This window comes from Hesperophylax consimilis, chromosome 11, assembly GCF_061612785.1.
Source record: "Hesperophylax consimilis isolate HC1 chromosome 11, BYU_Hcon_1.0, whole genome shotgun sequence".
Lineage (NCBI taxonomy): Eukaryota > Metazoa > Arthropoda > Insecta > Trichoptera > Limnephilidae > Hesperophylax > Hesperophylax consimilis.
Genome location: NC_142846.1, coordinates 30,986,112 through 31,005,022, shown reverse-complemented (window position 1 = coordinate 31,005,022; position 18,911 = coordinate 30,986,112). Strand labels below are relative to the sequence as shown.

Below are 18,911 nucleotides of genomic sequence, written 5' to 3'. Positions count from 1 at the left end.
AAGAATGGTTTGTGTATTAAACTCAACAAAATTATAATCGTGTTCTTATTTCACCACAATATAATATGTTAAAATAAGGGAAGACATTATACTCGTAATGTGTTTTAGTTTGGAACTATTTCAAGATGAGATATAATTTTTTATTATTGCTACATTATGTAAAATTATTAATGCCATATTAATTTATTGTTCAGCTACGAATTACGAAGTTAGTTAGAAAGCGAAACCTTTATATATTTCTTTAACTATAATAAAGTAAAATAATAAAAAATCTATTCAACTATTGAAGGTAAGTATGACGGCCTCCTTGGTCGAGGGGCAAGGCTCTCGACAAGCAAGCTAGAGGACGTAGGTTCATATTCCGGCGTACGCAAGTAAATTATATTAAATTAATATGTGTTATTTCACATATTACTCATTAAAAATAACATGTAGTATATTTGCGGCACGTTCCAGAATGAAAGATACTCTCGGTATTGCCCTGCTGTAAGACCACCATTCAATTGAAGATGCTAAAGTCTCACTAACTCCAGACGGTTAGGAGCAGTTGGGACACCAGTGCGGTTTCACCAATTTATCTTGCAAAGCAATAATACTTGTGACACATTATATAACTTGCTTCACCGAGTGTGGGTTTCGAATTGTTCTCTAATTTGACGGCAAGTACCCACATTGAATTAATAACTACTTCCTATGCACTAAGTTTTCCTTTGGTCTACATCTAATATTATATACGTTTTCCGTACCAGCAAACAGGAAGACTGTATAAACCAAAACTTCGAACCAACACCTTTGAATTTACTTACTGCGAACCAACACCTTCGAATTGATGATATTTTTTTAAATTGTTAATGCATTTATTTGTTTACCCAACATGGAGGGAACAATAATAACATGACAGTTTCATCTACTATTCGGATTGATTGGTGTAAAACCTACGTGCTGCTAACTGATATTAGATTCCTAAACAGAAAAATAGCATTGATTTACAGTGTTGTTGCAAGATTTTTTGATTTATATATTGATTTACAATGTTGTTGCAAGTTTTCGAAATTACTTAGATTTCATGTCACTATTGACGTTAATAATTGAATCATTTAAGATCGGAAAGCGTTTTTAGTAAGCGGTATAAGCGGGCTATAGTTTAAAATATTCTGATCGACTATCAACCTAATAGGAAGGCTGATACAGTAAAAGGTCACATTACCAACCACATCACCATAATACATTATATCTTTGTTGTCTCAATTAAGTTAACATTTCTCGCTTCACGTTAGTAAGTTTCCGCCAGATTGTTTACATTACTAAGCAAATACAAATAGAAGCAAAACATTAGCCAGACTTTATCATGTATTTCTAACACCATCATCTATAGTTTGGATGGAGACTGACGACGGGAGATAATTTTGCCACGTATTGGATTTTGATATCAAATTTAATAATGCAGCCAGATTGCGGTCGCTATAATCCTGATATGATATTATCATGTAAATCATTATATAAAGGATGTTTGTTTATCTATAGACGTAAATATTCTCTGTAATCATGATCCCTTATTATACAACTGTTGACTGGTTAAATTGTAAGGGTAACCTAACTTTAGTTTTGGCTGCCAAATCTGTTCTGGAGTTTCTAGATATCAAATTAATATCTTTCTCTCACACTTGCCACGAGGCGAGAATTTTGTGTGCTAATTTCCTTCTCCACGTGGAAGAATTGTAATAAACAACATGAACGCTGTCTTTTCTTTCTGGTATTTTTTTTCTATATAATATTTATAGTGTTCACATAATTATTTATATTTGTACATGATATATTTTAAGCTTATAACTATAATATGTTGTGTGTAAGGTAGGTTTGAGGATGTGAAACTGTATGTGAGTATTTATTTTTTATTTATTTATTTAATATTTGAAAAAAAATATTTTTTTACATAGATCAGTAAACAGCATATAAACAAGATATAAAACAACAGAAATTAAAGTAGCCTTTCCTCACCATAAAGAGACAATGCTCTTGTGTTTGGTGAGGGAATTCTAGTTCAATTATATATATGTTAGTATTAAGGTAAATAAATTATTAAGAAACAACACAAGATTTAAACAATATTATTTCTATATGTAAGTAGTGAACGTATTTTGGACTTATAATACTTTAAGGTAATTTTTTAATTTAAGGTGAAAATCCTGAATATTTTCAATATTTCTTTAATTTAATGGAAGGTTATTAAAATAAATTATGCCTAGATAAAGATAGGTATTTTGAATGAGCTTAGTGTTAAATTTTGGGATTTTAATAGTTTTCTGGTATTTTGCTGATGTATTGAATTGCAAGTTATGAGTATTTGACTGTATTTCTTTGTAAATTATTGAATATTTTTGATACATTTTGTCTACTTTAGGTACTATGAAAATTGAAAAAAGAATATCGGTAGAAAATTTTGACGGTTTTTTCAAAATTACTTTGATTACCAATCTTTGAACTACTTTAAGTGGGTTCAAAATTTTATTATATGTTCCTCCTCAACCAATAATACCATATTGTAAAATAGATTGAACAATCGCATAGTATGTTTCGTGAACACCTCACTACGAGAACCTGTGCTGAGGTGTTTACGTGGTTATGTATAGGCGTGACAAGTATTTATGTGTTGTAGAAGAAAGTCTTTATTTTTTATAAGTTTTAATTTTTGTTTTTTTTTTTTTTTTTGGTTTTTTGTTTTTTTTTCAAAGGATGATTCAGTTTCGTCACATTTTACATTGATATATTTTCTGGTATTGCAAAGGATGGTTTAGATTTTTTTTTAGATATTTAAAAAAAAAACACTTTTATCGTATGAATAAATGCTTTCTGAAAACAACTGCATACTTAACTCAATTTCAACAAAAATGGTCTGTTGGACCAAAAAGAACTATAGCGAAGATTTGTTTTGTTGTTGTTTTCAATCGTTCTTATGCTCAATAGCTCGTCTTCAAGTCTCAAAACATGAATGCACACTGAAAAAATAAATTGTTTTGGTGTTTTTTATATAATTCTATATTGAACTTAAACTGTTTCATCCTGTTTTATATTTATTATAAAATGATATCTTGTCTTAATATTACATCTTTAATAACATCGGATTACGCTCCATAAAATAAATGTTTTTCTTACTTTTCACCATTTTTTTTAATATATATTTCATTATTTAGTCTTGTTCAAATTCACAAGGCGGAAATCTATAATTGGTTTATTTTGGCTATACTACACATGTACAAGCTGATAAAATGTACACTGCCAATTTCTCGAAAAAAGGATAAATAAATAAATAACATGGAAGAATAAAAAAAAATTATGTTCAAACTGAGAATATTTAAAATTTACTTTAAGAACCTCCTGTATATATTTCAAACCCTTGAAGACTTTTCGAGTCCTCATTAACATATTATGATAACTTTTGCAAACCAACATGAACACAAATCCTCCAAATATGAAATTTGAAGCAGTGAATTATCTCGGATTAAATTGCTCAGCCTGGATTAAATAACGTGCTTATTGAGCTTAAAGATTACTTAAAGTATGATATTATTAGTTTTCTAAAAAATGAACTCATATAGTTCAAGTACTGCTTGGCTTTTATGATAGTGACTTAAGTACATAGAATTTGCATATTCATAGCCGAATGTTATGATCGTTGTACAAGTATGGTGAGATGCGTGGTTAAAATATGGTAAAAAAGTATAAAAATGTTAAAAAAAAAAATTGTGAAAAATCTTAAAATATTGTCAAAACGGACACAAATGTTGTTGTGGAAACAATATTTTGGAGTTTTTTAGTGTAATATATTGTGAAAACAACAAACATGAGTAAATTCTGGTAGAATATTATTTCATTATATATTATGGCAAAATAAGTGAAAATTTGTTTAGCTTATAATAAAATCTGACTTTAAAGTATATTAAAATACGGTTACATATGGTAAATGATCGTAAAGTATGGTAAACAAGGGTAAAACGTGAAAAATATGGTTGTTAAATTATGGTAGATATGATAAAATTACGAAAAACGTCGTAAAATAAGTTCAAATATGGTAAAATACTGTAAAATAAGTTAAAATAATATACGGTAATAAATTCCATAATATAGTAAATAACTAAAATACGGTAAAAAAAATTATAAGGAATTTTTTTTCTACTGGACAAAGTAAAAATTTGGTGTCTTTGGACAATATTTTCACCAAATGGTTTGCAAAATATACCAAAATACGGAAAAACTTGGAAAAACATGGTGAAGTAAAATTAAACAAATCTACATAAATATTCTCGTTATAAATATGATTGTGATAATATAGATATGATTTGTTGTAGGACTCACCTGACTAACGCTGCTGCTGGCTCGCCGGGAGCCCCCCTCCTGCCCCCCTTGGTAGCCCCCAGACTGGTAGCCCCCCTGGCCGTAGGGGGAGGAGCGCCCCCTGGATGCTGCAACAAACAATGCTTTCATGTGAGGAACAGATACTTTAAATTTGTATATGTTTTGAGTGTTTTATGAACTGAGCGCAGCAAAGTCATGTTTTATCTCGATCATTTTTTTTTTGTTCAGGTTAATTTCAATATAGTGGACATTTTAATAGTTCAGTAAAGTTTATTTTTTTCAAATATAAAATCGTCATGTTTATTTTGACTTTTAATCATATTTTTTTACAATAAGTGCCCAAAGGATGTTTGATAAAAGAACTGTCGTATCTTTGAGTCAATTGTCCTTATTTGAAATTTTTTGAAATATTACAAAAATTAAATAATTAGTGCAGAATGTTTTTACGTACACAGCTGTCATCTTAAATATCTATTTTAAAATGTATACGGTACAAGTCCGACTTATTCTGCCACGAGCAAAAATATTTATTAAAAAGGTTGCACGGTACAAGTACAACTGATTCTACCATGAACAAAAATATCAATTCAAAAGGTTGCACGGTACAAGTACTTATTCTGCCATGAACAAAAAAGCAGCTGAAAACTTTCGATGGTCTCATTCTGGTGTACTTTTATTATAATAGGTTAATAAACATGAAAGGTCTCGTATATATACGGATTCTGATGTGACCATTGAAAATGTCCAGCTGCCTTTTTGCTTATGACAACAATATTTATTAAATCACTGACTTTAAAAATCCTTGAATAAGTTTTCATGATAGTGCGTGTATAATATTTAAATAATAATTGTGTATGATTTTAAATTGCATCAACGTAACCAACCCGCCCAACAACTAATACAGATAGTACAAGATAGAAGCGACTTATATGCATAGAGCTATGCAATTAAGGCTATACTGCGTACTAATATCTTATCGAAACGTGTTTCATTAGTAATATTCGGTTTGCACTGCGCGTAGACCAGTTTTTTTATAATTTCATGTCGGTGCGCGAGCAGTAGATCTGTAGAGCGCTGGAAACCAAATAGGACTAATTGGACAAAACGAAGCTTATTTTTTCACTTAATGTCTCATCTAAATATAATACATCAATGATTTCATGTTGTTTTGAAAAAATACTGTGGCAACCAACTTTTGAGTACATCTTGGTTCTAGCCCAGATAAAGTACACTATTTGGATAAAAAAAATATTTAATTCAACATCGCAATGAGGCCACATATATACCAATCATTTTGCGAAAAAAACTACTAATACATCCATTTAAGAAGACGATAATACCAAAAAGTCTCAATGAACTACGACAAAGAAAATAAATAAGAATAATTCATCATCTTCAATGATTAAATTAATATAACATTGAGCGCCCCTGAGGTGACATCTCACAAAAGCGGTGCTATACAAATTGTCCAATAAATAAATAAATATACACAAGTCATAGAGTTATATAACGTATAACCTTTTAAACGACCGATTAGTAGTCGGATTGACAGATACAACAGATCACGGACACCATAGGGCACCCAGCCATTGCGTAGTGAGTTCAAATCCTCCATTAGCCAAGTCCTCCGTCATTACTAAAACAACATTTTCCACTTATAACGATCCTAGTAAGAGTTCTTCAAATATAATGATTTGATAGGTGATTCGTATTTTTTGAAAACGAACAAGCAAAACAAAAAAATCATTCTCTTTCTACGAGTAATTTATTGATTCATATAATTTTCTTTGTACATTTATTATTCATAACTGGAAACTGACGAATAAAATCTATGATCTCAAAAAAGAGGTTTATCTTGTCTATATTATATGAGCCACGTTAATTGAAAATAATAACACAACATTACATTATACTAAACTTCCTCAGAGAGATCAAAAACATAAACGAATGGATAAGGAAACAAACAAAACTAACTCGCACAATTAAATCGTCGAGAAAAACGAACTGACAAGCGGCGGGAAATATCGTTAGGTGGGCGGACAAACTATGGACTAATCTCGTCATTCAGTAGCACCAACAAACAGGACTCGAGGCCGCCCTAAAGCCTGCTGGATCTAAGGGATGTGGTTTACCTAAGCTGAAACACGTGATAATGCAAAGCATGGTTCAATATTTCATCCAGCTGTGGATAGAGAGTGACTGTTGATGCTAAAATAAATAGCAAAATTATAGTTGTGCTAACACCTGCGGAGAATTAATCCTCAAAAAGTTATTAGTATTGTTATTGTTTGTTTTCAACCATTTTATATCCATTACTTAAAGCAAAGCTTAATTTCAGAATCCGACCTTATTTCGGTTTTAATTTTTTACTAGCGAAGACTTATGATTTATTACTAATGAAAAATTAAAGTAGCGAAAGAAAGAAAGCTGAAAGTATTAAAACACTTGCCTCAGGATCATTGATTTTCAACAAAAAATATTAATAATATTCTTTTTTTACAATATCATTTTTTTACTGACATAGAGAGACGATCAGAAATTAACCTTCCGAGTGAACACTGTTCGTGAACTTAACGACAACTGTCAAAAATTTTAATAAAAAAAAAGTAATCAAAAAACTATTTCACTTCAAATCTAGAACATCAACAAAAAAATTATATATGGAAACAAAACTATTAAAATTAAGAAAATTATATGAATATAAAACATGTCTTTTTATTTACAAAATAAATAATAAACTCATACATACTAATACAGAACTCATTAAAACGTCCCAAGTACACACACACTTTACACGACAACACGATAAAATACATTTAAACACCATACATACTCATTATGGCAAGCAATCCATTGGTTACGAGGGAAGCAACATATACAATTTCCTCCCAGACGAAATTAAAAATGAAAAAAGTATAGGTACATTTAAAAAATAATTGTTCAGTTTTATGCTCAATCAACAAAACAATGAAAGTGAATAATATCAGTGTGTAATATATTTATGTGTAATATATTTATGTGTAATATATATATAATTTCTAGTTAAATAAGTGAAAAATGTAATTTTCTTTTATCTAGAATAAAAATAAAAATAAATAAATATAATAATACACTTTTCAAATAAAGACTTTACAAATAACAAATTGAATTTAATAATTTCTGATTGCAGGTAGGCCAGACCTACTTTATCGCTTTACTGAATGATTTTTCACACCGTCAGTTACAATTTCGAAATTTACATTTAAATTCAAACCAAATTTGAATAACTAGTTGTCAGATAAAAAAATTCGGAAATTCGTTAAAAATTATTTTTCCAGAAGTGCTCACATCTATTTGGGTTCATATTGATTAACTTTACTCTAGACTGGATGACGATGCTGTCTTAACTAGGTAATGTAATAGATTAAGGTCCACTGTCACCAATTTACATCAATTATATATTATGGCGGCGAGACCAGTTCAATCCGCACTCTAAATTCCCGCTGAACCAACTTCATGGCGACCATTACGCGGATCCATGTTATATCGGCACTTAACCCCCTCACTCCAGGAGCACTATTCTTAACAAATGAAAATTGTGTTTCATCTAAAAAATATATATATATTCTTTTTTTCAAGTAGTAAAATGTCTGAAAATGGGTACAGTTTGAAAAACAGTGCTTTCGAAAGGGTTGTTTCGCAGAATTTGTAGAATTCATAAAAAAATCGATGTTGATTTTAAGTTCTGTGAAAGATCTATTCAAGTTCTTTTATTATTTCAGTTCTATGAAGAAACTTGCCTTTAGTGATATAATAACAGAACTTTCACGAAACTTGAAAATTAATTTCTAAATTTGATGATTTGTTCAAATTCCGTGAAATAACTGGTCCTAAGATTATTTCATTGCAAACCTTATAAAATTTTCAAACTACTCTTATAAAATTAACTGATCATTCAAATCATTCTTAATATTACTTGCGTTAAAAAACTACCAATTTTCCGTTGTTGAGTGATCTTAACTGCTATGAGGTTTTGAGGTAAATAATCAACCATTACGCAGTGTCTCCGCAGGGGCAAGCAGAGAGGATAGACTGCCAAACAATTTGACCTTGGCCATTGAAAAGATAATATACCATTTATTTATGATATTGGCACGCACTCCTTGCATCACAATGATTTAGTTCAAGGCTGCCCAACCCCAGGCCCGCGGGCCACAATGTGGCCCGCGAACGAATTATAAGTGGCCCGCGTGAACCATTTTCAAAAAACCCGCCAATCCGCCAATTTGAAAAAGTGTCGCGGGCCCGCGGTAAAACAAACAATGCAGCTTGCGCGTGGTCACCAGTGTTGCCAACGAAGGCGATTTATCGCTATTTAGGCTACTCAGAACGAGAATCAGCGACGAAAAAATCTAACCTGTTGAACTCACTTTTTAAACAAAAATACATTGGTTTTTGATATAATATTTTCCGAAATGGAATCTTGTAGCCACCCCCCCCCCCCCTTTTTTGTGGGGAATTATTTTTTATAGAAATTCTCTAACAACCCCCCCCCCCCCCCCCGCAAGAACGCCTTCGATTGAAATTTTCAAAAGTTTTGATGTACCAAATGCACAACAAATATATGCTAAAAATATATTATTGAAATTATTCAAAAGTACTGAATCCTCTACAATACCACGTATTCATCAAACAAGGTAAAATCACAATGACGTAAAAAATATTCCCGGTCATAAAACCGCATTCGGTCAAAGAAATTATATTTATTTTGCGACAAAACTCCACAATATCCTTTCCCCTGACATGAAGCGAATAGAAAATTTGAATGATTACAAATCAAGAATAAAAATCTAGCTGAAAGAGATTAATAAAAAAACTGTGAACATAACATTTAAAAAAACTAATAAAACATAAATGAATAACTTTAGTCCGCCTCGGCACAGGTCACCCTAGTGAGAAGGACTAAGAAATACAATTTACTATGCATATATTAAACATCATATGTTGTATGCACAACGTTTAAATAGTTGCCATAGTAAAAAAAATCAATATAAAAGTAATAAAAGACGAAAAATAGGGTTGGCTACAGTCAGTCCCTATTCCCCACAAACCGAAAGAACCCCTGTAAAATGTACTTACTCCTTGAAGAACAATAACTGAAAAAGTTTACCCAGGGAACGTTTCAGCAATTTTACAAATTCGATCTTTAAGCTTTAAGTTATTTCATGCAGAAAACTTTCCCTGAAAATATCGAAAGTTTTGCATTCGCCAGGTTTCAGGAACATTTCTTTCGTAAAATTCAGTTGTTATTGAATCTGTAAATCTTGAGACTGTTTCATGCTTGAGAAGTTCGCCGATTACTTTCTGTTCGGCTTGAATGCTTTTGACGGGGCTTGAAAACGTCACCCGAAAATGATAGATGGCAATCAGAGAGGTAGGAATATTAATCCACGTATTTAGAGGTCAGACCAATCATTTTCTGTTATAATTTCAGTTCTGTCAAGTCACTTCCCCATAGTTATGCAATAACAGAACTTAAATAAAACATTCAAGGAATTTGAAATTTGATGAACTGTTCAAATTCTGTGAAACAACTCATCCTTATTCTATCTTTTAGTAATGGCCTGCGAAAGAAAGCCTTGTGAACAAATCTTTTATTTCAAAAAATTTTTGCTTTATTGTATGACCAGATTTTCAGAATGTGTCTTTAGATATTGTCATTATAAATATGATTTTGTTTACACAAAACGCGTTATTATTATTTTGGTAGATGGTGGAGGCTTTAAGATTTTATTATCACGTATTCAAGTATGGAATAAACTGCGAACCAGGCTATCGCATCGCAAACGGACTATAGAAAATAGCGTTTATTAAAATAAAATAACAATAAATATATCATCAAAAATGGCAATAAACACTAGAATTCGTTCGGTTTTTCTATTTTCGTTTTACATGAAAAAAGAGTTCAAATATCATTTGAGGCAAGAGACGAAATTCATTTCACCATTATTTATTTATTCAAAAGTGTGGTAGTACCGCTTCACTTTATTCTCCAACGTGATTTACAACAAAAAACTCCTTTGACGTTAAAATAATAAAAATTGTTTTATGGGTTGACCTCTGCAAATAAAAACATTTCAACAACCTACGAAAAAATTATAGTATTAATTCCTGAAAAAAAGTATTCATGTTTCCTCTTACCTGGGAATTTTAAATTTTCCTCCCTTTTATTTCTACGAAAATATAAAATTTTACTTTATCCGGATATTTTTATTTCGTGCATATTTTAGAAAAGATGACATAAATTTTGAAGATTCTAAAATAATTTTATCAAGAAACAAATAATAATAGAATGGTGCAAAGCATTTCAATGATTTTGGAAAACAAAAACCAATATGTGTCAATTTAATAAGAAAGGTTCGCGGCCTTTCCATGAATACTAATAAATCCCATTCGTCCCATTCTTGGAGGAATAATCCCTTTCTTGTTTACCTCCCCAGTCTTAAGCCAGGAGTCGCCAACAATTTCAACCGCTATAATTTTGATGTCGTTACATCTTCACAAAAAGATTCTGTTTCCACAAACAAACGATATCTATCAATGTGATTCTCTTGCATTACTTTTACCAATTTTTAATACTTAACCAAACTAAATGATCTTTTTTTACTAAACAGGTACATATGTATCTATGTCCTAATACAATTCTTGTACCTGTATTATTTCAAAAATCTTTTTAAAATTAAATCAATCATTTTTCGGAACTTGAGTCTAAATTCCGTCTAAATATCTTCATCGCAATATGTATATAGTTTTTTTATCTTTTGGATTTTATTTTTTGATGTTCAAAAAGTATGGCAAATTTCTAGTATCTACTGCTCAGAATATATATTATTTTTTGAAACTAAAATATGCAGGCCATTAAAGAAATCGATTTTTATTGATTTTAGAGGAGATTTTATAGGAAAGCGTTTGTGAGTTTGTCAATCAAAACAATCTCTCATAAAAATCATGACCTCCATGTTAAAGTTTCGAATCTGCGATTTGCATTTACATCGCAAAAATTACTTTTTGATTTAAAAAAAATCCCCATTTGCTACGTACAAATCAACAAAAATCTGTCTCCAGTGGTTACGGAGTTATCGAACTGTAATAACTATTTATGAACCTAAGGACGGGTTGATTCACAGAATTTGAACAATTCGTCAAATTTAAAAGTTGATTTTCAAGTTCTGCGAAGGTTTTATTAATGTTCTATTATTATTGCTTCACAAAACTGAAATAATAACAGAACTTGGATAAAACCTTCACAGAACTTGGAAATCAACTTCGAAATTTGATGAATTGTTCAAATTTTGTGAAAAAATCCGACCTTTGTTTGCTATACAATACATTTCTCCATAGAAGTTGACGTTTTGTAGATTCGTAACTTTAGCATGGAGTGACGATTATCTGTAAAGTAAATATGATGACTAAAATATATTTTTTTAAAATACAATATCTTAAAAAAGCTTTTTACGGGGACAATATTTTCAAAAATTTCTGCGAAAAATTTTATGTTACAAAGTAAATTGGTAGTTTTCAATTTAAATTTAAGCTCATCGTAATAATTTCAACGCTTTAAAAAAAACGTAATATTTACATTTTTTTTTAAATAATCACCGCAGCCATTTCTTTTAATCGAAAAATACTCTCGGACTCCTTTGGGGCTGAGTTTAAAACGTCCCTTGGAAGTATTGATTTGGGGCTCTATTATCGGCTGGGTAAAAAATGTACATTTGAAACACAAACCGACTGAACAATAAGGTTTTGTACCGTCAGTTTATGCCCGAGTTTACGCGGCTAAAGGATTTATCAAATTACGTTGTTCGATTTCCATTCGAACCCGAAAAATATTCACTTCAATCTTAAGACATGTCTGTCTTTAAAGGTCTTTTGGAAATATTCAAAAGCCCGGTTTGAAAGGGGAAATTACATTTGAAGACTATAAAAGCCACCACTCGAAATCGTAAATTCTAAGTCTGTGCGGATTTGGTCCCTGCGGATACGGTCTGCCAGTTTATTTCTCATCACACTCAGCTCGTCCCGTAACTTTTGTTAATGTATTATTTGAAGCGTGGTGGCTCGAGCATAATAAATAATAACCTATCGACGACTTATTATAAAGCAATATTGTGTTATGGTATTATCATTGTCGGCTTATGGGTAACGCCTTTTCCGATCTCGTGCTGTCAATTTTCATCGACATTTACATTTAGCCGCCAGGCGCGGTCCATTTATACATAATTTTCATCGACATTTACACTCAGCTGCCAGGCGCGGCCCCTTCATACATGATTTTCATCAACATTTACATCCAGCCGCCAGGCGCGGTCCCTTCATACATAATTTTCATCGACATTTACATTTAACCGCCAGGCGCGGTCCATTCATACATAATTTTCATCGACATTTACATCCAGCCGCCAGGCGCGGTCCATTCATACATAATTTTCACCGACATTTACATTCAGCCGCCAGGCGCGATCCCTTCATACATAATTTTCATCGACATTTACATCCAGCCGCCAGGCGCGGTCCCTTCATACATAATTTTCATCGACATTTACATTTAGCCGCCAGGCGCGGTCCATTCATACATATTTTCATCGACATTTACATCCAGCCGCCAGGCGCGGTCCCTTTATACATAATTTTCATCGACATTTACACTCAGCCGCCAGGCGCGGCCCCTTCATACATAATTTTCATCGACATTTACATCCAGCCGCCAGGCGCGGTCCATTCATACATAATTTTCATCGACATTTACACTCAGCTGCCAGGCGCGGCCCCTTCATACATAATTTTCATCGACATTTACATCCAGCCGCCAGGCGCGGTCCCTTCATACATAATTTTCATCGACATTTACATTTAGTTTCCCTTGTTTTCATCCCTTGTTTTCTATGCTTAAAATAAATATAGTAGTATTTGCTATTTGTTTACTCCAAATTACCAAAAGCTTTGAACTTATTACGGATCTCAATAGTTATTAATTTTACTGTCTCAATGCTCGAATATCGCGTAAATATACAGACAGACACCGGCAATAGTATGAAGTGGATTCTCTGCAGTGATGCAGAGTGCCATACCGCGAAAATGAAAAACGGTAGATTTGAGTGAAAAAACGGTAGATTAAAGACGAAAATCAGTAGGTCGTCAACATATTCATGGGTGTAGTAATGATAGGTGACCGGATAAATCAACAAAATGATAATTCATCACATCTTTAAAAATTTATATAAAGTCATGGAAAGTGATGAGACAAAAACTTTATTAACTGGGTTAAGTAGGTTAGGTTAGGTTAAGTTAGGTTATTTTTTTTTGTGGTTTTTAATGACTTTATATCACTTTTTAAAGGTGTGTTGAATAGTCACTGTGTTGAGTTAGCACGGAACCTAATGATATACCCGAAATTTTCAAAATCACTGGGGGAGGTGCGTGGCTACAGAATTTCAGAAAAGAATAATTTTCCACAATATTTTCAAAACCATAAGGGGTGAATCCACAAATCAAATTCGGTGCATTTTCTGTAAGTATTAACTGCATTCAGTAGATTATCAAAATTACGGTGGATTTTTAAAAATTTTGATTAACTTTCAAGCATACAAGCGATACCCACCGTTCGTTTTTTGACAAATATTTTTTTTGTGGCACAATGTAAGCGATTCAAATGTGTGAACAAATATTTATCCGCGTGATGCAAAGATTTGAACTGTACAATAATATGTAAAAATGGAGGGTGTATAATATCTCTATTCAGAATAATACGAATCATGGCTGGTAATGACGTGACTTCATCCTTTAAGCTTGCAGAATTGATCACTTCTGCAAACACTGTTGCTAAGACAGGCTCGCATAAGCCTGTGGCCTTTTATTTTGAAAAAAATCGATATTTTTGTACAACTACGGGCTATCTAGAGAAACATTTAAAACGCCCTATCTTCAAGGTGAACTTTCCGTAGGTATCTGTTAAGAAGTATGTGTTTGAAATTTGTTTATCATTAATCACTACAGTTTACATAGATGGAAAGTCTTAAGTGCTCCGTAAAAGGGTGGTATTACCCCTGGAACCTGAATTCCAAACATCTTTACCTGGAAAAGTGGAAAAATTAAATTGGACAAAGTGCACAAAAATAAGTGACGCGCATAAGAACAAAATTTAAAAAAATTATTACCAATGTGAAAAATGTGAAAATAAATTTAAGAGATGGCTATTTTAAAAGGTACATGGTTATGGTTAATAATAATATAGGGTTTTCCAATAAGAGGTGTTATTTTGAATAGCCGGCTATTTCGGTAGATGTTTCTTTTGAAGCTGTCATTTTTTTACATTTGACAAGTAAAAACTACGCCATTAATAAAAATGGAACGATACACGCTTCAACAACGCATTGAAATTACTAAAATACACTTGAGTGAATCAAATTCAAATCATCTTGAATGATGAGGCCCATTTCCACCTCGGCGCAAACCCAAGAGTTATTGTTGAAAAGCCTCTTTATCCTCAACGTGTGACTGTTTGGTGCGGTTTATGGTCCGGCGGAGTCATTGAACCTTACTTTTTTGAAAATGAGGCTGGAGCAACAGTTACGGTGAATGGATTGCGCTATCGAGAGATGATTAATGATTTTTTAAAGCCGGAATTGGATGTTATTGATCTGGACAATACGTTAACTTTCAATAAGACGGCGCTACGTGCCACACAAGCAACGAAACCATTGATCTTTTACGATTGAATATCAAAATAACAGCTGATATTGGAAAACCCTGTATTAAATTGACTTTTTACACTATTTCTAAAATTTAAAAGTTATCTAAATTTTAACCCACTGTAATTGTATATATGTAAAATTGTATTATATATATAATACAATTTTATATATATGGCCTGGCCGGGCAGACTATCTTCTATGTCTGGTTGTATGTATTTTGGATGAGAAATCTGAAAAAATATATATTTCGTGGAAAATTTTTAGATCATGATAACGGCGCTTCTTATCGGATCCAAAACTATTTCATATTTCAAGCTAGACACATTCCGAAAATTTCATTGAAATCGGTTTGGCGGTTTCGGAGATTTTCATGAACGAATACTGTGACAATTGATTTTTGTATATATTAATATATGGATAGTGTACTATATGCATAAATATTACAATAGGCCCACACAGAAGGCCCTGAGGAAAACAATTTCCTTAAGCGCCTCTGTCATTTGAAAGAGAGGAAGTTCTGACCGAATGGAAGGATAATACAGAGATTTTGAACTGCTACGAAGGTCCTAGGGACGTGAAAATTGGGTATCAGAAGAAGACAGTAAAACTAAACATATAGCGATAGATTAAATTCAGGAAACGTAGGCATTTTTCATGATTATCATGGTAGATAGATATTAAAGTTACACAAGATTACAGAGGGATCGAAACAAGATAAAAGGTTGACGGTCTCATGTGTATTTTGGAACATAAACAATCGAAATCCGAACATGATTTTTATTTACGTTAAGGTGATAAGCCATTAGAAAAGCGATTAACTTTAACGTTGGGCTTATGAGATATTTATTTAAAGCAAAAGATATTAAAATTAATAGGTTGGAAATTAAATAAAATTTACGAGTCTAGTACCAAAATTTGGAACGTAAACAGATGTCCAGACGTATAATATATGTGAAATCTTGTAAGTAAGAGATAGGAGATGGGGCGGAGATCAAGTAAGACAATAAAAGTGACAGATATCCCAGAGTCAAATTAGGTATATCTCCCATAGAAGTGTGGAAAAATATATATTAATTAATAATAAATGAAGTATGAAATTTCCCAGGAGACCACACACATCGGGATAAGTGAAGAAAAGATAAAAGGAAGGGTAAAGAACGGAGATAGGAAATGATCCATGTGGAGAAAAGCGATACAATTCGAATTTATCCGTGAAATTAATAAATACGACTTGGAAAATGAGTAATTATAAGAGTTATGAGAAATGACATAAGAATCAAGAAGAATTTGTGCAAGAAAACGTCGCGGATAAAAATAAAATTCAAAGATAAAGGAAAAACTCAAATCTGCGACATGGAGATAGAAGGTACGGGTGAAAATGGAAAAGCTCATATAGGTGACAATAAAATTAAGTAGAATTTAGACAAATCGAAATTCAAAAATGCGTAGTAAAGACTTCGACATGGATTTAAACAATTTTCGCACGAGATGCATAAAATTGGGATCTATATATATGTTATTGAGGACGGACCTATCGCGAATTGAGAAAAAAAAGGAACGCAAAATCATGAGATTTTAACTACATTTTGTATGAACAGAGGACAAAGGGAGCTTGGGCGATTAACACAGACTTACCCGATTCGGACCCTATTAAGTTAGCGACGTGAGATAAAAATTGACCGCCACCCAAAGCCGGACAACAGAAGATCGTATGTAGGAACGATCGAAATTAGGGGAAGGGATGTTCGGATTTGCGAGTTGTTAAAAGATAGAATTGATTACCAAAGGAAATTCAGATACGTCTTTTGGAATCTGAGAAGGGTATAAAATAAAGATACACACCAGTTTTGGGACAGTCGCGCCGAGGATTTGAAAAGTTGTTACGTGGCAGTACTACGTCTATTGGTAAAACAGTGAAAAATCTTTAAGTGTTAAATTTTGAATAAGTCCCTGGACTTTCGGAAAGAGTACAAGTGCTAAAATCAGTGAAATTTTAATAAGTCTGTTTAATTTAATTAAACAGTGTTAATAAATAAATATAATTTAAACTCAGTGCTTAAAAAGTAAAGTGAGAAGTGCAAAAAAGTGAATTGTGAATTAATTAAATTCTAAAAATAATTATTTCATTCAAAGTGAAAACATTCAAATTCAATTAAGAGTTTTCGGAAATCTAAAGTGAACGTGATCGCGTATTGTTATTTAAAAATAGATTATAATTTAACATCAATTTGGTTAAAAAATAATAATAATAGTAATAAATATTTACGTCTTAGTTTAAAATAAACACAATCTAGACAGTTCGAAAAGAAATAACAACAAACGCTCAAACCTTTGTTCTAAAATTAACAGTTAGAAAAAAATTTAATTTATTAAGAGTCGAGTTAATTAAAAGTTTGCACAATTCGGAATAAATTTTCTTATCAATTTATATAAAAAGAAATTTAGAATTAATAAATTGTTCAATTAAAATCCATCGTGCGTATAGCGACAGTGTTAAAAGTGTTTGTCGTTTTAACCGGAATTTTAATCATCAATCTATCATTTCGAAAAAGAATTTGAAACAGCTATCATTCAAAAGCCTAAACTAGAAAGGTGTTATTAAATCAACGGGTTTTCTGGATTAGGATTTCGTTCGGAAGAAAAATTAAATATCAGCTAATTTATATGATTCAAGCGAGAATAAAATATTATATAGGAATAAATAGTCGAAAAGATTTATTTTGAAATTAGTTGAAAAATAAAATTAATTAGGTAGTTTTCTTCATCAAGGTTGTTGTGTACACCCAACCGGAAATACCTTGACGGGGGTAAGTTTTCCTTTTATAAATAATTTTCAGGTCCCAGGAGACACAGAAGGGCTGTGAAGTGGAAGTATGCCAATTGAATATTAAAGTAAAAAACAACAAAAAGGAATTACACATTGATATAAATATATATATATATATATATATATATATATATATATATATATATATATATATATATATATTGTGTATTTATCTATATAAAAGTAAAGTAAAATATTGTATATAAAGAATATATATATGAGTAATGTAATTATATATATGTATTTTATTTATTAATCGAAGCATCGAAATGGTAGCGATTTTTAATACCTACCCGAGGACATATCTATATTATTGAAAAAAAAAATGTATTTATTAATATTCAAGACTATGTAGAATCATATATTTTATATTTATTTATTAATATATGTACTCTTAGTTAACATATTTTGATAATCGAGATACGTGTACTTATATATGTATATTTATTCTTCAATTAAACTCTAGTAAATTTACTAAATTCGGAAAATGAAATAAATAGTTTAACTTCAATAAAGGAATTAAAAATATTTAAATTAACTATGCACAATAAACGGTAACAAAACTGAATCACAAGGAGAGCGCGAGATATTTGTAAAATAAACAATCTCACATCTGGGTTAGTGGGTCCGATGAGGTGTTTACATTGTTCAATTTGTTGATAAAACAAAGCATACACTGGAGAATTGGGTCAACCGCATAGTTTGGAAACGACCTTGGCCATAATTAGTTAGTCATATAGGATTTTATTAATTACCCAAAACAGCTGGAAGATGCGTGCTTAGAAATACTTATCATTCACAATCGACAATTGGAAAATCACGGGTTAGTAGGATTATATCGAATAATTATACGAAACATTTGAATATTATTGATTGGGTGCTCATACAAAACCCCATCAGTTGCCTGAGAAATTTGAGAGTCGAGTACTCTCTAATGTGGCAACCAACTACTTGAAACAATTGGAAAATCACGGGATAGGATGAACAAAAATTAATGT

The 18,911-nt window shown here is 31.6% G+C and overlaps 1 protein-coding gene across 3 annotated transcripts in view; it reads right to left on the bottom strand.

Annotated features, from left to right (window-relative positions):
- Window positions 1-18,911, bottom strand: part of LOC149420023 (uncharacterized) — a 167,784-nt gene that overhangs the window by 111,050 nt on the left and 37,823 nt on the right. The window contains exon 4 of one of the 3 annotated variants that reach the window (XM_089637140.1): window positions 4,353-4,460. In XM_089637140.1, the coding sequence (XP_089493266.1) occupies window positions 4,353-4,460 (108 nt within the window). The remainder of the gene's footprint in view (window positions 1-4,352; window positions 4,461-18,911) is intronic. The other 2 variants (XM_089637138.1, XM_089637139.1) reach the window with 2 other exon arrangements.